The 22,885-nt window shown below is 51.9% G+C and overlaps 1 protein-coding gene across 6 annotated transcripts in view; it reads left to right on the forward strand.

Annotated features, from left to right (window-relative positions):
- Nucleotides 1-22,885, forward strand: part of ASTN2 (astrotactin 2) — a 360,934-nt gene that overhangs the window by 247,269 nt on the left and 90,780 nt on the right. For 5 of the 6 annotated variants that reach the window (XM_074924050.1, XM_074924051.1, XM_074924049.1 and 2 more), the window contains 3 exons: nucleotides 7,774-8,039; nucleotides 20,084-20,217; nucleotides 21,380-21,528. In XM_074924050.1, coding sequence (XP_074780151.1) covers nucleotides 7,774-8,039; nucleotides 20,084-20,217; nucleotides 21,380-21,528 — 549 coding nt within the window. Of the gene's footprint in view, nucleotides 1-3,027; nucleotides 3,099-7,773; nucleotides 8,040-20,083; nucleotides 20,218-21,379; nucleotides 21,529-22,885 lie in introns of those variants that run through there. The other variant, XM_074924055.1, reaches the window with a different exon arrangement.

Here is a 22,885-nt window from a genome sequence, read left to right on the forward strand (position 1 = left end):
TTCCAGTGCTGCTTGCTGACCTGCGCCAGCAGCTACCAACCAGCACTGAAGAAAGCACTAGCATAATGCAGCAACTCTTGCCACCATCCGGTTTTGGTATTTTTTCTACCTTTTTAATACTAGGATAGGGTAGGGTAGGGTAGGGTAGGATAGGGTAGGGTAGGGTAGGATAGCATAGCATAGCATAGCATAGCATAGCATAGCATAGCATAGCATAGAATAGAATAGAATAGAATAGAATAGAATAGAATAGAATAGAATAGAATAGAATAGAATAAGAATAGTTCAGTTGGAAGGGACCGATATTCACGCAGTGATCAGGAGCAGCAGGGATCAGTAACGTGGGCAGCATATGCACTCAAAGGCAGAGAGAGCAGATGTAAAGCCTCATCAGGGTTGCAAAAGCAAATGAGTGAGATTTACCGTATCCTGTTTTGTGCCGTGCTTCAGGCCCTGAGCAGCAAATCTCAGTGGGACCCCCTGCAAGCACCAGCGGTTTTCTGGGGGTATTGCTGTGCCCAGGGAGGGCACAAGGGGTAAAATCCTGGTTTCTGACATCACCAGGGAAATGCTCTTTCAGGCCCTGATGCATTTCCCAGTGAATAAAAGTGGACGTAAGCATTGAAGCAGAGTGGTCTGGTGGATTTTGTAAGGGTGCCTATACCTGAAAAATGAACAGTGTGAGAAAAAAAATAATGGTAGGAATAAGGAAATAAGCTTTTAATGAATCTGAGGGAGATTCATTAAATCTCCAAAGGACTCTGGATTTGGTTAGAGGTGATATGATGAGCCAGTAATGTTACCCAGCATGTCAGAGTATGTGCCATGACAGGGAAGGATGGGGGGGGAGGCTGTTCAGCCCAGGACTCCGGTCACCCGAGCCCCTGGCAGGGTGGTGTGTCCCGAGGGGCTGCCCCACGCCAGTAGGTCTCAGACATCCCATGGGAAATGGATGTGCGGGTGCATTGGAGCAGAGAGGGAGCCAGTGGCCAATATGGGTCTTACAGAGCAGCACATGGCTGGTGGCAGCAGCAATCTGAGAGGTCCTGGAGCTGCCCTTGTGAGGCTGAAGTGGCTCGGAGGAGGGGGGTGAGCACTGAGATACTGCCAGTGATTGCATGAATAGAGCAGGGCTTCTGCTGCTCTCCTGGGAGGCAGTGCAGGCAGCAGGGTGGCAGTGGGGACCGTGCAGGGCTCTGCAGAGGTAGTTCTTTGATAAAGCAAGCTCCCTGATGATGCCTGCACAGTCCTATTTTATAGAGGTTTATCAATGGTCTCTAAAATATTTTCTTAATGCCACAGGCTTGAAAGTCTGTAAAGGTCTCACCTGACGCTGAGGGTTAGCACAGAGCCTGCCTGTCCAACCTGCGGGCAGAGGAGATGGTCTGCCTCGGGATTCTCTCAGCCGGTACCTTCGGGATCAGCCCCAGGGCTGCGGGGCTGCTGTGGGCAGGTGGGGGTCTCGGTGCAGCTGAGCACAAGCACTGTGGTGAGGCTCTTCCTGCTCCTTCCAATTGGGTGTCAGGGTACTAAGAGTCTGCAGGGTCTGTGTTTAATTGAGTTGGATTAATGGGCTGGGAGCAACGGGCAGAGCATCAGCAGGGAGAGGGGGGTTTTCAGCAGGATGCTGCTGGGGGGGCAGAGGCAGCAGGCAGCTGGCAGTGTGGAGCCCTCCGAACATAATGGGGGGACAAAAGGGGTCACAAACCGACGTGGTCAGGAGATTATCCCGTGTTGGCACTCAGAGATGTTACACATTTGGGTTGCCAGGCTCGTCTTTCCGAGACGGGGGGCTCCCTGTTGGATGATGCCCCGGAGGTCCCGGCGGAGGGGGCCGTGGGGTGACAGCGACAGAGCGAGCGGTGGCGGGATCTCCAGCCCGAGAGCCATCCTCCCGCGGTGCCACGAGAGGGCAGCAGGTCCTCACGGACCGCCGTGGCCACAAATGCCCCGCGGTGGCCCCGCCGTGGCCAGCCCCACGCTGCCCCTCGCCACCCCACGCCGCCCCTCCGGCTGCTCCGGGGGGCTCGGCGGAGGCGTCCCACGGGTGCGCGCCCCTGGTTGTTGCAAGCCCCAGCGTCCACGCTCCCGGTGTGTGCACTCGTGTGCTGCATCCCTTTCGGACAGGCTTTAGTCACACCTTCACCCAGGCTTCCCACGCGAGGTGCTGTGCCAGGGGGTGGCTGCGTTGCCCAAAAGTCGGGTGGCGGTTCCTGGGGGAGCCCCCCCTCGCCCCGGCCCACGTGTGACTGGCTGCGTGGCGGTTTGGCACAGCCGGCCTGAGCCGCTGCCGGGACGGCGTTTCCTGGGCAGCAGCCGGGGCTGGCACCGTGCTTCTTGCAGACCTGGATACGTGTGACAGAGGAGCACTGCTGGCTCCCCTGGACATCGCGCCCACACCTTCCTCACAGGTTGAGTTTGCCCGTCACTAACAGTGCGCGGCATTAAATCTGTCCAGACTCTTCATGGACCTGTTGGTTACCGCACTGACAATATCTCACTGCAAGAGAAATTCTCAGGCAAACACAACTATTGATTTTCTTTCTAACTCCCTTTCGATGTATTTGCCAACAAATGGGGTATTACTCCGCCAAGTAATAAACGGTCAGCCTGTGCCAGCAGATGTGTATTGGCCATAAATCCCCACTGCCCTGCCCCTGGTGGCACTAGTCTGTCCAGCTGGAGGGTGGTGTAAAGGGGAGGTGGATCAGAATTACCACTTCTTTGCATGAAATGCAAAACCCAGGTCCTAAATCAGGCCCAGCTGAGCAGCAAGTTGGTGTCTGTGGTGTTAACCTGGTGAGCCTGAAGGAATCCCTACCTGGGTCTGTTCCTGATGTTCTTCATTCTCTACGTTCTCTACGGCTTCAACTGGAGAGCCTTCTCCTCTCCTTGTTCCAAGCATTTCTGCTGTTGAAGAGCTACCACATCCTACCCCTGATGTGGCTGCATTCTTGTGGCAAGTGGAGTGATTCCCAGTTTTGGAATTACTTGGGATCTTTTGGAAGAGGTGCTGTACAAAATGCTGGACCACTAGCAAACCCATCATCTCCTGGGAGCTGTCAAGACAAAACAGCACTCCAATACAAAAGAATTAGGTAATTATGCTTTTGTTATTGTTGTAGTAGTGGTGTTATCGTGCTTCCCTCTTGTCCAAGCACTAGGAGGTGCTGCCGGTAATGCTGGAAGCATTTCCCCACATCTGCAACTGGTACATCCCAAGCAGGGACCCCTTCACGCTGTGCAGGCAGTCACCTCGTACTGTGGGGTTATTAAATCCTGGTGGAGCAGAGAGACAGAGCCAGGCACCCCAGCAGGCGAGCGGTACCTCTGCACACTGCGCTGCTCATCCTCCCTTTCTTACGCAAGGCTTGACGCTTGGCGGAAGGCTGTTATTTTATTTGTTTTGTTGTGGTGTTGTTGTTCTTTTTTTTAAAAATACATATTTCAGACAAACAAACAAACTAATAACTCCCACAAGTTGCCGTGATGCGTCTAACCACATCCGCGACGCTGTGCTTCCAAACAGATGTTGCCAGGATTCAAGTGAGTTGCCAGCAGCATTAGCGAAAGCATGTTCAGATGCGAGGGCTGATAAGGAAACCCTCTCTCCTCGCTGCTGCCGCACTGCAGCCCCTGCAGCCAAGCCTCAGCCTCCTGCCAGAACGGGGCCTTTGGAGCACCCTAGTAGCAGTCACCTGCAAAATCCTTCACTAGGAGCAAAGCGGAGGCTTTGCAAGAGCAATCTGAGTGCCCTGGGAGGTTATCCAGTTCTTCATGGGGTTTGTGCAATGTGGACCTGAATGCTAAAGCTGGATTTACTTTGGACCAGACCTGGCTTGCCGTGAAGACAACAGGAGGGTTTCTGTTGGCTTTGCTGGCAGCTGGAGATGGCATTGCAATGGTATGTTGCAGGGTCTGGTTCTGATTCTCTCCAATCCAACAGCAAAAACTTCCTTTGACTTCATCAGGAATAGGCTTGGGCTGCCCCTATTTTTGTTCAAGAAGCAGCCAGTCAGCTGGGCCTCAGCACTGACGAACAACTAGGTAATAAAAGCCAGACCGAGCCTCCAGGAGCATGCGGGGGTTTCTCCAGTTCACTGTCCGGTTTGCTGTGGGGAATGTGGGCTGGCCCCCGAGCCCCCTTCTTGTGTGCATCTGAGCAGACAACTGAAACTCAGCTCAGATGTAGGAGAGAGGGAGATAGAAGGACCCTGATCCCTTCTCCCTCGGCTACAGTTGCAATGGCAGGTCCAGGAGTAAAGGAGTGTGTTTTGGGAGAAGATACCTCCCAGATCTGAATAACTGCTCTGTGAGATGCTGTGAGTGGTGAATGATGTGGGTGCAAATAGAAGGAAGCACAGTCTCTGTCAAGGAAATTACCAGCTTTCTAGGGATGAGGCACCTGGAGCTGATGCTTTCTACCCCCTGAGCAAGCAGATGAGAAGCAGCAGTTCCTTCTTGCTGCCTCTCCCTGCTCTGGAGGAGCTGGCTCACAAGCAGGTTGTGCAGCTAGCACTCTCGGGTTTTAATAGCAGAAATGGGGTGATTATTTTGTTAGGACTGTAATTAAGCCCCCAAAGCTCGTTCCACAAAAGCTACCAGGAATTGCTATCCAGTGCTGATGACTTCCAAGTGCTTGTCTGGATGAGAGCTGGCAATTTGGCAGTGAAGCCTGTCTCCTTTTGCTGAGCCACGTCCTATTTCACTTTCCTCTTTTGGAGTTGTACCCAGAACCTTTTCGGTACAAGGGAACACTGTGGATCCCTTCCCAGCAGGCTGAACCAGTAAGCTCGGCTACAGTAACCCCTTACATCCCCAAGAAGCTGGTCTGCAAAGTGATCCTTTTCCCCAGAGTGTCTGGGGTTCAACTGTTAGAACACGGATCAGACAGCCGTTTCTACCTTACCTGTGAAGTTTGCTCTGCTGACGACTGTCCCATGAGTAGGCTCTGTGGTTAATCTGTTGCTGAGTGCATGGCTGCTATGGAAGGGGAGCTGTGCTATTCACACAGTTTTCTACCCTACTTTGTTTGCAGACCTCTATGCTTTTCCCTCTGTAGCTCCATTTGACGGCTGCTGCTCCTGAAAGGGCTTTGCTCCATCTGGGTTTCCTTCAGGAGGAAGGAGGAACCCTCACTTTCATGTCAGTCCCTTTGGAGAACTCTTGAAACCACCACCTCCACCACCCCCGGCTAGAGTGCCCTTTCCTGGGAGCGACAGACGAAGGAGGTGGCGGGTGGTGCGGGATATGTCGGATGAGCTCATGTTCATTTTCTTTGCTTGCTAAAAGGGCTGTGTTGTCCGGGTGGATGCTGAGGGACGGCTCTCCATGTCTAGCCCACCATTTGCCGGGAAGCTGTGTCCTTTCCTTCCCCACGGTGATGTGTCTGGTGGAACACCACTGCGTGGAGCTCCATCTGTATTCCTGTATGGGGCAGTTCATGCAAACACTTGAATCTAAGCTCTTACATCTGCATCAGTTGGGGGCGTCCCTCAGCATGGGGCAATGCAGGGAGACTGGAGTTAGCACTGTCCTGCAGATGGAAATTCTTACTCAGAGGTTTATTTTGCTCCTTACTTGCCTCAGCTTGCTCCTTGCAAACAGACCGTAACTGAGGAGGACCAAGGGAGGTTTCTCTTCCTGCTTATTTGTCCCACTGCTTACTGCTTGTTTGTACTTGAAGAGCACTTGAGCCCACAAGCACTGTGTGCCCATGCATTGTGTGCCCTGTGCTTCAATGCGGAGAGGGTGGGTGACACAGGGGGAGAAGCACAGAGCAGATGGCTTGGAACAGAGCCTCCCACGAGGCATTCCCAGAGCGGTGCTCTAGCAGCTGGACCGTGCTGCCCATCCAGCCTGGGCTGTCTCCAGGTCTTCCAGGTGTTGGTGGAAGCCTATATGAGCGATTTGAACAATGATTTTTCAGAAAACCTTTTAGAAAGGCTTGCTGTGCGCCACATCTCCAGACAAGCCTTAGCTAAGCTTAGGCTAAGCCATAGCGTGTGTTAAGGACACATCCAGACATTTGATGCTAGTGGTCTCTAATTCTTAGCTATAAAGCCACTGATTCAGGAAGGCAGGTTTGATATCCTATTGCCAATCATGAGATAACTGATTCCACTTTCTCTTCAGCTCTGTGTTCATGTTGTCCCTCAAAGCATGGCTCCAAAGCTTCCTTCCCCATCGAGGATCTCTGAAATCACTGCTTCAGGTCTGGTGAAGAAGTTTTTTAGCCTGGAAGTGGCATTGTCATCTTCTTTCTCTTCCACATGTAATTTAGTAGTAATGTTAAAATATGTTACTCTTATCCAGAAGTGAGAAGAGGCTCATGGTATCTCCGGTAGCTTCCCTCTTTCTGAGCCACACAGTTTGTCATGGCTTCATGGTTTTCCCTTATGAGACTTGAGGTTGCCTGGAGCTGCTCTTCTAGAAAATTATATCTCCCAAGAACCAGCTCCAACTCTCATTTTCCATGTCTGCGTACACCACTGTCTCCCTAGATGTTGAGACATCTCCCCACAGCCATGTTTTAGTTTATCTTAGCAACTGCCCCCCTTTTATTACACTGAAAGACGGGTTGGTTGGAATTTGCTCGTTCTTTCTGTGACAGCTTTGATCCTGCACACAGAAGTGTTCCCTGACAGCCAGACAGCAGGGAAGGGCTGTCCCTAGCCTGAAGGGCTTTGGGAGTCATGAATGAATACTGTGTTTACTTGTATTTCTAATTGACTAGCGCCTTGCCAGATCAGCTACATGTTACTGCAAGCATTGAGACAATCCTCCTTCTTCTACAGCTCCTTCTTGGGACCGGGAAGTTGTTGCTGGAGGCAACAGCCATCCAGTTCATGGTGTTGGGAGCCTCATGTGGGCACAGGGTAGAGAAAGGCTTTTCTTCTGTAGGTCTATCACCAGGTTATGAAAGTTGGGCCTTACTTCTTGGATCAACCCAAGAGGAGTGTTTATAGATAAGGAGTTTAAATAGAAGTGTACAGGACAAAGATGGGAGTCCTGTCTCCTTTGCTCTGGGTATCACCAGGTGCAATACTTCCCTTGTCTTAGTGAGCACTTGGATGAAGGCAGAACAAAGTAAGGCTCTCTGGGTTTATGGCCTTGTGGTTAAGGCCACAAGAAAGTTTCACAATGGATTTTAAAGGACTGAATATTTCCTGAAAGCCAAGTGCTGACAGTTTGGTTTTGGTAACGTTTCCATCTGTTCCCCATACAGTGAGTTTGTTCTGGTACCTGCTTAGCCCCTCTGTCAAGAGGGGGTGATAACTACATCCCACAATGTAGTCTCTGCAGCCTTCTTTGGGTCCATCCCATGCCCTGGATAATGTGTCACCTAAAAGAGAAAGCTAAGGACAACAGGGACTAGAAAGGGCTGGTGTTGGGTGGGGGTGAGGGCACTCAGCTCTTTGACCTGGTCGCTTTGGAGAGGTTTCTCTTTGGCAGGGAAGATACACTTGGGTGGTTTTGTTTCATTTTGAAGTGCAGAAAGTGAATATGCAAGTTGCAAAAAAAAGGAGAACATGGTCAGTTCTGTCACTCTAGAAGTGCTTGTCTGAAAATGCTCACACTTTGTACCCACTCCCAAGCAGTGACCTGCAAATCCTGTTTTTCTCCTTCTTTCCTTGACCTTTCTGGTTTTCTGCTCCCACCTGGCCTTCAGCACTCACATTTATCCTGGCTGCAGCAAAGTTTGAGTTTGGGAAGACGACTGTGCTGAAATTTTTTTAATGTTGTTTGGTTTCTTCCCTTTCCCCAAACCAGAAACAACTGAGCTTGGAAACAAGAAGGAGTTGAAATCCATGCCCTTCATCACCTATCTCTCAGGCCTGCTGACAGCACAGATGCTGTCTGATGACCACCTCATCTCAGGAGTGGAGATTCACTGCGAGGAGAAAGGGCGCTGCCCATCCACTTGCCATTTGTGCCGGCGCCCCGGCAAGGAGCAGCTCAGCCCTATGCCGGTTCTGCTGGAGATCAACCGAGTGGTGCCTCTGTATGCTTTGATCCAGGACAACGATACCAGGGAGGTGAGTGAGCCGGTGATGGACCAGCTCCGCCACTATGATCCCGCCTTAGTCCCCTCTCAAGTCTGCCATCCTCTGCATAGATGTTGGGTTCCCCAGAGCAGGGCACTGGTGTTGTGTCTATGTTTGGTGGGGAACGCCTCAGGATGGGGTCAGCGATGGAGCTGTCAGATCCTGCTGCCCACCACCTACAGCCCTCACAGACCCATGTCTCCTTGCCTTCAGTATGGTGAAGGCAATGCCATAAGAAGCCGGGGCCACGGCTATTCCTGGTGTCCCCCCCCAGCAGACACCAGTGGGCAGGATGTGCCCTGCGGAGGGGTCTTAGGAGCCAGGCACCAGATCAGTCTTTCCCTCCTGGCTCTGAGATCTCAGCCATAGCTGTGCCAGGGGTGGCCAGAGCCCTGAAGGGCTCCAGTGTGGCTTTGCAAAACACTGGTGCAGAGGGAAGGAATAAGCAGCCCCTTGGGACAGTCCCGCAGCCACAGGAGGTCACTGTTACTCCAGGAGGGACCAGCCGAGCTGGAGGTCACCCTTCCCTGGGGCTGGGCTCCTCTGCCTCCTGCAAGAACTTAATCCTTATGGACACTGATTTCTCACTTTCTTGGTTCACTGCCACCCACCACCCTCCTCCGTAGCCTTCTAACTCCAGTCTCAAGTCCAGAAACGACAGATCTGCTTCAAGTCACTTATTAGCACTGAGCCTGCACTTGATTAAGATGCCGGGAGTGATCCAGTGCGCAGCAGCTGTGGGTGGGATACAGAGGGAAGCAATCCTAGCACCTGGAGGTGTGACCACCAGGAGTGGTACTTCATACCCTTCCCAGATCCACTGACAAAAGAGCCCCCGTGCTTCTCCTGGCACCCAAGTACTTTATGAGAACTGTCCCTCCTTGTCTACCTCTTGATCTTGTTCCTGCTTTCCCATCTCATCAACCCTCCTGGTTCTTCCATACAGCTGAGCCTGACTTCCATACCTCAGTTCCTCTCTCTTTCCAGCTATTTTCCTCAAACTCCCTTTCTCCTGCTATTGTCTCATCCTGCATCGTTTCCCCACCTGTGTCTACCCTTCCCACTGGGTAGTTCTTGTGTAGACATTGATCTGCCCGTGCCAGCACGTCCAAGGCATTGCTGGGTTGGGACATTACAGGTACAGGGATAGCAGTGGGAAAGTTGGTTTCCCTCAGGCAAGAAAGATGTGCTTCCCAGCAGCAATCCACAAGATGTTCCTTTTGGGGTACAAGAGGTAGGTCAGCCAGTGGGGAGGGGGTAATAGCAAGAGCAAGTAGAGTCCAGCAGAATCTGGGGGATCTCCATGGACCCTGCTCGCCACCAGTTCCCCTTCCAAGCCCTGTGCCCAGGTGGCAATGCCACCCTGCCTCTCTGACTCTGGCTGCAAGGCCCCCTCCTTCTCCTCACCTGTCCCCCCAACCCTGCCGACACTGCCTGCTGTGCCAGGCTCACTTGGGGGTCCTTCTTGTCCTGGGCAGCTGGAGCCTGTGTTTCACCAGCAGCAGCCTCCTTCCTTCCCCTCCTCCTTCCCCTGGCTCCTGCAGAGGGCTGGCCCCATCAGCTGCAGCTGGAGGACAGCCCACATTGTGCTTTCTGCTGAGGTGCCGGGAAAACCAGCAAACACGCAAATAAACAAAATCCCAATGAGCAATAAACAAGAGAAGCCCCAGACATCTTCCAGAGGGTTTCATTTGATGCTTCATTCCTCCTCCTTCTCCTTCTACCTGCTCACCCAGAGCATCTCTCACAAGATGCTCTCGTGGCATCGTGAGCTTGGGGATGAGGGATACCCGTGGGGACAGGGGCATGGCCTTCCCCTTGCCTTCTCCCATTGGTGGAGAGGGAGGGTGACCATGAAAAGGAAAGGGGTCTAGGGGTGGTGGAAAGCTGCCACCACCACAGGGGCATCACCCTGTCACTGAGACCCAGCAGTGTGCCCTGGTCCACTGCGAGCGTGCCAGCAAGCCACTGGCTTGAATCGCTACCTCGCTCTGCGCACTGGGATAGGCTCCCAAAGGGCAGGTGCTGTCAGGAGCGTCTTGTGGATGGTCTGGATGATGAAATGTCTTTTTTCAGCATCAAGTAGGAAGCCTGGGGGGAGATCCCAGGCACTATCAGAGTGGCGTTTGCCTGTGGCATAAACAAGATTTGCAAATGCCTGGGCTGAGTCAAGTCCTGAACCTCTGAGGAGCATTCATGTGGACAATACTGAACTGATACAGCAAATGCTGACCTTACAGGAACTGCAAGCAGTTTCCAATTCCCCCATAGTATTAAAAAAATAATAATTGTAAACAATGAAGGTCTTTCTCTTTGCATATATGTCCACATAGGTAATTATATATGTGTATGGAGAGAAAGCAAAGTCAAAGTAAGGTGGATACTAACATCTATAAAGTTCGCTGAAAATTTTCCCATATAAGTGTAGCAGCAGAGATGAGGCAAGATACAGGTAAAGGCATTTTGCCCACTTCAGTACATGTAGGTTTTTTCAGTAGGTTTGGCTTTTCATCTGACTCAATGCAGTGAGTTATGCACTTTTTAAAATTTACAACTACCACACGGTACAAGGCCATGTTCTCAGTTGCTGATGACCTTGCCAGACTCTTAAGTGCTGGGGTTTAAGTTTCCATGCTGGGTGTCTGCCTTGGACTGATTTGTGATTTTTTTCTATGTGTGCATGTTTGATTTCAGCTAAAACTGACCATTTCCAAGAGGGAGATTAGGTGAAAATATATTGCTTTGTCCATATAAAATAAGTTAGAAAACTCTTTATTTCTATGTCATTGGGAACTGGTCTTTTCTTCTTGTTTGAACCAAGGGCTTGAAATTTAGAAGGGCTCCAGGAGTCAGGTTTTGCCTTTTGCTGCCCACGGAGCATTTGTCCTGAGACATTTGTGCTGTGAACTTAAGGTAACTCTCTGCTGTGTGTGATCAGCAGGGGCTTGGTCTGTCTCCCTAGTTCTGCTCAAGCATCGCTCTTGCTCCCAGCAGCGGGGAAGAGCAGCTTATTGGGGCACTGCCAGTTATTGATGGCCCCTCTTTTCCTTCTTTCATACAATGAAAACTATGGATTGACCCCCTGCTAGGAGATGTTTCTGTTTCCCCCCTGTGGTTCAACAGTGTTAATCAGAGAACTGGTACGGTCACTGATAGCTGCAGCCTGGCTGGGGACTTTGGCAGCGCTGTGCTTGAAAGTCTAAGCACCTTTTGAAAGGCTTTGTTGAATGGCTATTTCATAGCTGTCATGGCTTATGTGGCTGTGGGTGGAAGGTTTCACAGAGTAAGGATTGCTTGCTGGAACAGAGGCAGTGCTGGAGTCCTCTCTCCACCAGTCCTGGTCAGCTGGTGAGATTGAATTGGTCCAAGTAGGTCTATAGTTCCATTGCTCTTCAGTCTAAATGCTCATGACATGAGTTCAAAGGATGTAAAGAAACAGAGAAGCTATGACCTTGGCAGTGACTTCTGGGATCTGCATTATGTTTTGATTGATACCGTCTCCCCCCATCTCTATTCTGCTTCACTTGGTCTCTGCAGCAGTGCAGACACCAGAGCAGTCCCCTGTTGCCATGTCCAGATGAAGCTGGAGGACATTCTCCACTACAGAACTGTGGAAGAAACCTCCACCAGTGTCAGTGGCTGACCAGACCCAACTTCTATCCAATGTGGAGCTTTCTGCTGGCAAATTGCCCCTGACACCTTGAGGGCAGGATGCTTTTGGGTGCATGTGATGGAAGAGAAGAAAGACATGGTGACCGTGGCTGATTTCCCTCTAGCGAATATCCTGGAGCCAAAGAAGACGAGAGCCAGACATCACTCCAGCCAGAGTGCCAGGCTGTGGTGGCCTTCCTCCTCCACCATCAACACAGTCCTGGCTGCCTTCACCCCATGGGATAGGCAACATGCTTCTTAGTGCCCAGCATGGACCTGGAGTCCACCAAGGGTACAGGCTGAGAGAGTGAGACCCCAACTTTGCATACTCTACAAACATCCATATCCCCTGGCTGGGCTGCGGGAAGGCAAGCCAAGCAGCTCACCCTGAGAGGCACCAGGAGGAGCGGGGATGCTTTGTGTCCCCCATCCCTCCCACTGCCAGCACCAGCCTGGAGAGTGGCACCAAGACCTGGAAGATTCAGTGCACCCAGGAGCACCTTTGACAGAGATGCACGTGTGCATGGCCGGAGCCACAAAGCAGCTGTGGCCAGCGGTGGGGAAGAAAGAGGCAGATGTGTTCAGCAGTGTAGTCCCTCCTGGTTGTGGTCTGTTCCTTTCCCCCCCCCGAAACCCGAAACAAACACAGAGCTGCTCCCGCAGAGCGGCTCCGCCAGCTGCAGAAGTGCTTAGAGGGTGGCGTGGTGAGGGGGGTGCGGAGAAGGGAGGCAGGAGAGATCAATCTCTCTCCTGGTGGGAAATGGACTCAAACCCCTGTTGTTTGTATTTAAGGAGACAAATGGATGTGGAGCCTGGATTTTTAGAAGACCCCTAGGACCTTGATTTAATTCAAAAATTGAGTTATCTCAGCATTTGCCTGCAGCCACAGCCTCCTTGCAGCACACATGATCCAACCTGCGGTGTGGAGGCTTGCTGGGGGGCACGTCCCCTCACTGCCCACCCCGTTGGCCTTGGCAGGAGCCTGGCATGTGACTGGGACCTTGGCAGGTCCGTCAGTGAGAGCTGCTTCACTGCCTGTGCATGGACCACGGTGTGCTTGTGCCAGCAGTGCTGCACGCTGGGCACCTGCAGAGCCCCCACTGGGTCACCGGCTGGGACAGCAGCTCTTGAGGTTGTAGTAAAATTCCCCATCACTCCTTCCCACCCCTTGCCTGCGAGCACCCGCTGGCCCCATGGAGCCATCTCTTTCTGAGTAGAGGATGGCCACCACTGACCACTTCAGTGTCCCCAGGGTGGCCTTGGCCAGGGCGCTGGGAGTGAGGACCAGGGGAGCTGCAGGCAGTGAGTGTGCCATGCTCGTGTCCCAGGGGAGCGCTGCGCCGGCTCCAAAGACTGCCTGGGCCCAGCCAGACGGGCAGATGGGTTATCACGGACCAGAAGGCTAGCTGGGATGAAGAGAAGGAAAAGCACCTTTTTCATTGTCCCATCCTCCATCTTTCAAGCTTCTTACTCTCAGCTCACTCTGAGGATGTGCTGGTGATGATGGAGCATGTGTCCATCCCCTCCCTGGAGGGGCGTAGCTGCTTACAGATGATGGCAAAGTGGTGGTGGCTGTTTCAGAGGGAGCTGCACAAACTGGGGTTGCTTTTCCTCCTGGATCCAGCCGATCTCTGTGCCCTTGCTGCTTGCTTGCTCTGATCTGCTGTAGGGGAGAACTTTGTAGAGCATGGCTGATGGTTGGACTCGATGATCCCAAGGGTCTTCTCCAACCTGAATGATTCTGTGATTCTGTATTTCAGCAGAAGTGCAAAGTGTAGCTGGTTTTGATGGTGGTTCAGGTCTGGGGGGTCAAGGTTTTCTTGCACTCACTGTTTTAAGGCACAGTGTGACGGAGCCATGCCCTGACTATGTACTTGGAGCCCTTCTGTGCATTTTTACCAACCCTGATTCACCAGGATAGAGGGTCTAAAGGCCCCACAATGGGGTGGAATTGTTCATCATACCTCCATCGCAGCCTGTCCATCAGGGCAGTGGGGAGTCCACCCTTATCTGTGTGGTCTGGGCTCACTGTTGCAGCTCTCCAGTCCCTGGGCAAGGAGCTGGAGTATCCAAGTGTATCACTAGTGCTGTGACCCCCCCACTTTGGTGTTGACATTGCCCTCAAAGGGCAGAGCAGATGAAAAAGAGCACATCTGAGAAATCCGGTGCTGCAGGAGCCTGGCACTGTTGCCCTGAGACCCCATGGTCCTGCAGCAGGACATTGCCTTGTCGGGCATTGTCTGGGCTCTGCTGCTGGCTTTGAAATCATGATTGTGCCTTGGAGAGGAGCCCTTCACTCCACTGGGTAAACATTGCCCATGTGGCCATCCCGGTTCAGCCTGTAGGGAAGCAAACCTCTGTAAGTGAAGGCCAGAAACATGCCTGGAGGAGATTGGTCCTAGACTTGAGCAGGACTAGGGGAACCATGAACCTGAGGGGGAGGGACAGAGGAATTGAACCTGGAGAAGTCAAATCTGGACTAGTTTCTCAGGGAAGAGTTTGGCCATACCCCTCGAATCCCATTCAGGAGGGCAGATACCTGGGCCCTTCCATTGCCCTGTATCTCGGGGCTGGTTCTCCTGACGTCCTCTGTCCACCTGGGCCAGGCAGGAGGAGGGTGAGGTTTTGCAGGATGCTATGGGGACAGGGTGAGAGGCATCCCTGAGGCCATGGGCTCACTGTGGCCCCCCTATAGCACCCGATAGCAGAGCCACTGGAGAACAACGATCCTCCCTGCACATAGGCAGCCTCCACAGAGCAGCCTCTGAAGGAGCGGAGGGCCGGTGCCAGGGATTTCTTTTTCCACCGCCAAAACTGAAAGGGAGGCAGGGCGAGTGGAGACAGTGTTTGTATTGTTGAGGTGATTTTTTTGTTTTGGTCTGGGGTGCGGGGTTTTTTGTTTGGTTTTGCTTTGTTTTAATATCTGCTAATTGGCTCTTCTCCTCCTTGTGCACTTGAGCATCCTGCTGCAGCTCTAGCCCACATCCGACTCGCGTTACCAGGGGAAGAATAGCCGCATTGTAACCGCCCTGATGGTGCTATAATGGGGAGCTTTGTAGCCGAGGTGTGAAAACGGAGCCGGCTCCCCAGGATGGGACTCTCACTGCAGCGTGAAGTCTTTTATTTCCCCTGCTGCCAGGTTTTACAGTGTCCTCTGCTGCTCCCTCAGATCCCATAAATAACAGAAACCAGGATGCTGCCCACCCTGGGTCCCTTCCAGCACCCTGACCTTTCCGGCAAACCGCTGATGTGCCTTCCCAGGATGAAGTGCTGGTGATCCTGCTCCCCAGGGACAGGCAGCCGGAGGCAGGGAGGGTGTGAGCAGCACAAGATGAGATCACCTGCCAACAGCAGTAGGGAAACTTCATCCTCCTTTGCTGTGAACCTGGAGCAGACTTTCAGACGCGAACTGCATGATCCTGGAAAGAGTCTCTGGCCTGGGAAATCCTTAGGTTTCCTCCCCTTCTATTTTTTTTCCCTCCCCTCCTCCCAGAGATGTCTAGTCTTAAGGAACAGCATTTATCTCCTGTGAACAGCACTGGCATGGAAAGCTTTTCCTCCAGCCACCCTGTCATCATGGTAGCATCCCATTCACACTGTGAAAACCCTGCTTGAGCCTGCATCCCACAGTCTTCTTTCCCTTGATGTCAGTATTGCTGTTGCTATCTACAGACTACTTGGAGCACAGCAGTGTGTGGGAGCTCCGGTCAGTGGCCCTGTTGTGTCAGGCACTGTGTGGGGTGGCATCACTGGGTGACTGGATTTGCTGGTGAGCAGAACAGGGCTGCACCTCACCAGGCACCCTCTGCCTCCTGCCTGCCCACGAGGGAAGGTGGTGATGATGTTCAGGAAACATCATTCTGCAGATAGGAAGGGACAGAATGTCTCCCTTGACTGCTGTGTCCCTGGACTTGGGGATGAGCCTGTCCGCTGGCATGACCCAGCCTGCTTCCACTCTTCTTCCTTTCCTTCTACATTGAGAAAACAAACAAGCCAACAAAGACCAGGGAAACCAGTGCAAAACCCAAAATGTACCAAATTTTTAGCTTCTAGATCATCTCCACTGTTTCCAACACATCTCTGTCCAGCCTGCATGCTCATTTGTGGTTGTTTTTTTGTCTCCCTGTATTTCCTTAATTTCTCCAGAAACTGAGGTGTGCATACCAACCACAAAGAAACCTAGACTCAGAAACAATTGAGCCAGACTTTTATATCCCTGTCAGCCATGGAGAAGACCAGGTGTTCACAGATAAGCACCCAACACATGTCCTTTCCAGTACCCTGTTCGGAAACACCAGCCCCTGTGGTGTGTGCTGAGTCCTGCATATGCTGATCTGAAAGGTTTCTTCATGTCCTATAATTTACCTCTCCAGGGATGTCAACAGAAAACCCACGGTCAGAAATAACTTAATGCTTCTCCCTCCATCAGCCAGGTCTGACAGAGGACAAAGGAAATGTTCTTCTATATTCTGTTGCAGAGTGTCTAAGCTATAAAACTGGGCCAAATGGCCTCCCCCTGAGCACAAATAACAACAGGAGAAAGATCCATATGCAATTGAGTGTAGGATAAATGTGCTTAGCTGATCATTCGTTTCCCTAATATTTTTTTATGAATAGGCTTAACTTATGGTAAGATGGGACTTTATGGTCCTGTAAGTCTTGCTTGTGTCAAAACAAATGAACTAGCCATCCTATGGGGGAACTATCAATCCAATATATGTGTGTGTATGGGTGTGGGGAGTCAGACCTATTATACCTTTAAGAGCAAATTAGATGCTGTTCCTATGATTCATAATGCTATATATCTAATGGCATGACTCGTCATCTAGAAAATAAACGTTTCGAGCCAGTTTCTCATCTCATAAATTTCCCCTCTGGCACTGAAGGACATAAACTAAATGGGCTGACTCACAGGGAAACAATACAATTTGGATACTTTTAAATGAAAGATAAAATTGCCTTAGGGCACAGAGGGGCGTTGAGATCCTGGGGAGTGGTTGGCAAGCGCAGGACGACGCGTTGGGGGCGACTCTGCCATCCCCAGCTTGCAGAGCTGGTTGAGTTTTCCCAGCTCAGTAGCTTGGCATGACCACCATGGCAAAGCATCCGATGTGGAGATAGTCATGTTGGAGATGGTCTTCTTGTTGGACGTGGTGTCTCCTGGTAGGGAGGAGAGAGTTTGCTGCACATTTCTGAGCATGGCGGGAGGGAAGGTCAGGAGATATGGAGGTGCCTGCTCCCGGGCAGGTGATCCTCAGCTGTCACAGTCCAGGGAGGTCCCTGTGCATTCCCACCTGCAGCTCTCCCAAGGGCTGCAGCTGCCCATGGGGCAGGTCTCAGCACCTTTGCTGCAGCCTTTGTCCGTTGCTCTTGGTCTTCCTGTGGTGTTGGGCTCCTGGTTTGGGTGGCAGCTGCTGTTCAGGGTTTGTGAGCAGTCCTGTACCTCCTGGGCTATGCTGTCAGAAGGAGAAAGGGGAGGAGAGGTTTTCCCATGGTTTCCACCTGTGAGGAGCATGTGCCTGCAGCGTGCCTTTGGGGCTGGGCTGGCTAAAGCTTTTCAAGGAAAGGTGACTTCAACTGCTGGACTCTGCCAGGGTCTGAGAGCAGCCTCTGCCACTGCAGCCAGAGCCTGGAGTGGTCTGGGGGAGGCAAGGGAAGATGGAGTGGGCTGTGTGTGAACTACAGCAAAAGTTGTACCTGGCTTCAGGGCTGGGAGGACCACAGAGTCCTCGAAGCTCATGGAGACCCTCCATTTGTCCTGAACTTTTAGTGGAGCCACTGTGTGTATCACAGAGCAGGCTGGTGTCTCCACAGAGGGTGTGGAGCCTCCCAAAGCAATGGTGAACATCTTCCTGTGGGGAGCTTCATCACTTTCTGCATGATCTTATCCATTTCCCCCCATGAGTTCGCTCTTGCCACTTCTCCACCCTTTCAACACACACTCCTCGGTATTGATGGGAAAATCCTGGAAACCACTGGCTCAAAATCCTGCTGGAAAGCAAGGGAAGTTGAGTCCTGATTGCCTGACCACCCCTAGCCTGACCCTGATGTCAGCTGGCTCCTGGAGATGGGAGGCAGGCAGCAGCCAGCACTGAGGGCTAAGCCGTGCTCTCTGTAACCCAGTTAGTGTGCGTAGGTGCGCTCGCCTTAATGAGCCCAATTGAAGGACGCATCGATTAGCTAACCTCGTTTGTGTGAAGGTTGACACAAGGCAGATGACGGCTGGGTACCTGCAGGATCTAATTAAAATGTATGCGAGGCTGGGCAGGCAGAGCAGAGGGGATTGCTCATCCAGCCTTGCACTTGCCAGCAGAAAAAAGAAAACAGAAGGAAGGAATTGGCTATTGGATTTGGCTAAAGGGCACGGATGGTGCGGGTGGGATTTCTTCCCTGGGCTGGGGATGCGCAGGGAGGAGCCAGGTTAGGGATTAGGGAGGGAGTGTGCAGAACACGGGGGTCAGGGCTGAGGACGGGGTGACAGCAGAGAGGTGCCATTGACGTGACAGTGCAGCTCTTCCAAGGGTCACCCAACATCTGTCTTTGTCCACAGTGCATGTCTGTGCCCACAACATACCTATTTGTCCTGCTTCCTACAGAGAGAACATGCTTCACCATCCATCTACATGCATCATTTTCTGGTTTTATCCTGCACAGACATGCTGCTCTCTACAGAAATGTACCTGCACCCTCTTATCCATGTGTCAGATAAACTCCTCTCTGTCTTCCCTGCTCACCAGTTACTTTGCGACACCCTTTCCAGCCCCGTGCTTCAATTACATTCTAAAAAACAAAGTAAAATAACATCACATTTTCTCTCTTTCACATATTTTTTCCTTCTTCTTTTTTTCCTTTTTTTTTTTTTTTTATTCCCCTTCTGGAACAGTCCCACTTTGTAAATGCCTGGAAGCAGAAAATGTTTCAGACGTGAGAGCCTCGAGGCGCCTGTTAAAGGTGCTCAGGGTGTTTGGGGAGAGCAAAAAAACCCTGGACAATGGGAGCCCTGACGTCAGGCTCTATTTATACCTTCTCTTTTCAGAAACCTCCCCGGGATGGCGCTTTTCCTAGAGTTTTCTGCTAAATGCCACAGCCACTGGAGCCGTCCCTGTCCTCCTCAAAGGGCACGTTTTTATCTTTAAGGCGTAACCTGGCAGCTCGGGCGGTATCGCTGGGGCCAGGCATCCGCAGGCGGCTTTGAATGGGCGGAATAGTGCTGCTGTGAGCTGGGCTGCGTGGAGGCTGGCAGCGAGGCTGCTGTACGTGGATGAGGACCCATGAAGCATTTCAGCCCCAAAATGTGCCTTTTAAAAGGTCAAAAGCATTACAAAGAGGTTTGTTTTAGTGGATGAAGTTTTGGTGTTATGATTATTCTAGCAGGGTGTTGTGGCTTCACAGGCTTGGGTTGAATATTGGCTATGTGTGTGTGCAGGGAGAGATGCTGTCTTCCAAGCTGGAGGTTTAATTAGATATAATAGGCAAAGGATAGCAGGAGAAACCACCGTAAATCCATGCAGTCTGAACTACAGCAGGGTACAGAGCGAGGGGTGCCCCATCCTGCAGCATGGGGACTGATGCCGAGTATCCTGAGCTGCGGGTTGAGCCCAGGGAAGACACCGTGGGGTTAGAACTGAAGGCTTTGGGAATTCAAAGTGTTTCAACCTCAGACCCCAGCAGATAAATAGCAGTTATTCTGGGGATCTATTGGCATCACTAGGAGTGGTCAGGAGGGCTCCTGGTCATGCTGAGGACAGCCTGCAGAGGGGACACTGCCCGGCTGGGGAACACCCTGCAAGTATTTTACAGTTTTTTGTTTTTTTTTTTCCTTCCAGATACTGCTATTTGGCTTGTGAGTATTCATTATGCAAATGAATAAAGCAGCAATCTCCTTGCAGGAGGGCAGCTCATATGAATAACAAATCTGTGAGAAGGATGAAAGTGGTCTGTGTTGTTGGGGATGCAGGAATTACTTTAGTCTTAGTGGGGATAGAAACAGGCATGGAATGGGCATGTGGAAGAGTTTTAGTGTGCACAACAGCCGTGTAGAGGTACCCTACGTATGATGTCCAGTGTCACAAATGGGCCTGAGTGTTTGTTTCTGCAGGCAGCTGAGTCCCCACCCCAGGAGAACCCCTCTGTAGGGTTGTGCAAACACTCCCCATCCCCAGGGATGAACCAGCATGCAGGAGCTAAAGCACGGGGAGGTGAAGGGATTTGTCCAGGGCCATGCAGAGAGTCCATGGCAGAGCTGGGGAGGACATCCCTGTATTTCCAAGTCCCAGGGCTCTGTGCACGTGCACCCCTCATGCTCAGCACCACGGGGCCAAGCCACTGGCTGGATTTCACTGAGTCTTTAGCACAAATGTTCACGCTTTTTGTTCTCATGTCAGGCTTTCAAGGGAGCCCTGATGAGCTCATACTGGTGCTCGGGGAAAGGCGATGTTATTGAAGACTGGTGCAGGTGTGACCTCAATGCCTTCGATGAGAATGGACTCCCGAACTGCAGCCCTCTCCCTCCGCCTGTGTACGTATCAGTGTGAGCCCCTCCCACGGGTCACGGCCCCCTGGCACCAGCCCCTTTCCCTCAGGCTCAGCCCACGGGCACATCCTTCCTCTCACCTTTGAGCCCCGGGGCCGCAGTCCAGCACTCCTTACTGTGTGACTGATGCCTGTAGGATATCCTGGCTCCGGCTGTGGCCCTGGAAGGTTTCCTTATAGATTTTCATCACCTGATTAGCACGGGCTTGTAGAATGGGATTTCAAATGCTGAAAGAAATGGAATTACGGTGCAATTCATTGTGGCTTGTCAGAGCAAGAGCAAATCAGGAGCAAACTGATGGGGAATTAGCTGAGAAAGCAGGAAGACTGGCTCCAGAGAGCCACAAGGAGCAGAACACCTTCTTAGTGAGCCAATATCCTCGGAGAGGATTAATTTCCCATCCTGAGTTCAACAAACATGCTTGTATGTTTGGAGCCAGACTCTCCACAGCCCTGTATTTTGTGTTGTCATTTACCCTGGTGCAAAGAGAGCAGATGCCTTTGCACTAGCATGGCCAGGAGCACAAGGCTGCTCTGCCTTCACCACAGGGTCCCTGATCCGGGCAGAGCTCCTGCACAGCTGCTCTGCTTTGACTTGCACTCACACCCATCAGAGCCTTGCTCATTTGCAGCTGGGTAAATTCACAGCCACATCTGCCCCTTCTCCCCACCGTGTGCCTTGGCTTGCCAGTGATGCAGACCGGACCCTCCTCTCCTGTAGACTGCCTCGCTGGGTTACATGAAGGCTAAGCTGGATCCTCCCTTTCTGTGTTGCTCCTGGGCAGTTGGTCCTTGGTTCCCTGTGGGGCTGCCAAAGCTTAGCAGTTCTCCCAGAAAAAGCAGTTCTCCTGCTTCAGATGGGATATTTGGGGTTGCGTGGTTGTGATTGCATGATCTAGGCTTTTCCAGGAGCAGAGGGAAGTAAGGACGCCCATTGCAGTAGGCTGGACCCAACTAATCTTCAACTGGAAGTTCTTCTGTGCTCACCTACCTGCTCTCCCCTTGTGTCCCCCATCTTTGTGGGTCTATGTGCACATCCCTGGGTATGGGTGTGAGCCCTGCCTGGGGTTGTGCTGCTTGTAGAGGTGGATTCCTCCCCAGAAAGGGAGCTGATGTCTTATTTGGTTTGTTTCCTGTCTCCTGCCCAGCCTGCGGCTCTCCCCCAACGTGGAGCCCTCCAGCACCGTGGTGTCTCTGGAGTGGCTGGATGTGCAGCCTGCCATCGGGACGAAGGTGTCTGACTATGTCCTGCAGCACAAGAAGGTGGATGAGTACACGGACACAGACCTCTACACAGGTAGGTGTGGCGGCCGAGGGCGGGATCCTCTTGGCGCAGAGAGCGCACAGTGACGCGTCCTGTGCCCTGCCTGGCCGGGAGCTGCTGCTTGTGTGGAGAACGGTGCATAGAGCCAACGTGCTAGATGAAGTATCAAACCTGCTCCATTCACGAGAGATTTCTGAAGAGTTCTGTAGACATAGGTATTTGAGGGGAAGTGGAAATACAAGAATGCAGTGTGGCAGAAGGAAACGATTTGTTCTTTTTGGGTAGGAGAGATGTAAGTTGGAGTTTCTGACTGAAGTGACTGTTTGGTCTGATCGGTCTGAAATGCTGCAGGATGGTGGGTGTGGGAGGAAGGTCAGTCCTCAACAGCTCAAGGGCTTTACTAGCCTGTTCCAGTGAGTACTGCATTGTGTGCCAACCTTTGAAAGGTCACTTAAAGTTGCCTTGCCCACCTATCAAATTAACTCAAAGCCTACAATATTTAAGAAGATCATTTAAGAAGCACAAAACTTCTCCAGGGGAACCTGAAACTTCCCTGGATTGGAGTTTTGTTCCCAGATCAGGCTTTGACTGAGTGCTCTGTGCCTTGCAAAGGCTTTGTCAGCAATTCAAGCCATGCTCCAGGAGCTGCTGAGCAAGGTGCAGGGGTGTGAAGGAGGGCATTTGACAGCACTTGAGACCTCAAGTGATGCTACTGCTGCATGGAAAGCCAGGAGAAACCTCCTACTCCTTTTTCCTTAGGGATTTTAGATGTAGTTTGTTAAAGAAACTCATGTGACATGTTAGGGGCAGCCAGTGTTGTTGACCAAAGCAGAGATTTACCTGTATGTGAAGGCTCCTTCCCCCAGATGCCGGCTGTAATTTCATCCCCCCCTAGGTAAGGGAACATGGGAAGAAGGTTTCCACCTGTCATGGGAGCAAAGCTCTGCAACAGCTGCTGCTTTGGGTGATTAAAAACCTCATTTGTTTTAAGGTGGGACCTGGTCAACTTATGCAAGGCATGAATATCCAGGCTGCCTGTGAGGACAAGGGACCAAACTGGAGGTAGGGACAGGGCTGGCAGTGGAGGTGGAACCTGGCTGTGCTCAATGCAGTCTTACAGCTTCCCAGACACCCTGGCAAGACAAACGGGCAAGGGCAATCTCAGGAAGGTCATTCAGAGCAAGATAGGGACTGCACCTCAGTCCTGAGGTCTTGGTCAGAAGCTTTCTCAGCTTGGGGTGGTGACTTTTTTCTTCTCCTCACTCACTTTGTAAAACCCTCTGAGCCAAGCCCTTCGCTGCCTTGAGCTGCCACAGAGCAAACTGCTCCACCTCATGGCCACAGTGAAATTTTCACCCTTTCTATTCATCTCAGGCCCATCAAAATTTTT

Source organism: Athene noctua, chromosome 20 (genome assembly GCF_965140245.1).
Source record: "Athene noctua chromosome 20, bAthNoc1.hap1.1, whole genome shotgun sequence".
NCBI lineage: Eukaryota > Metazoa > Chordata > Aves > Strigiformes > Strigidae > Athene > Athene noctua.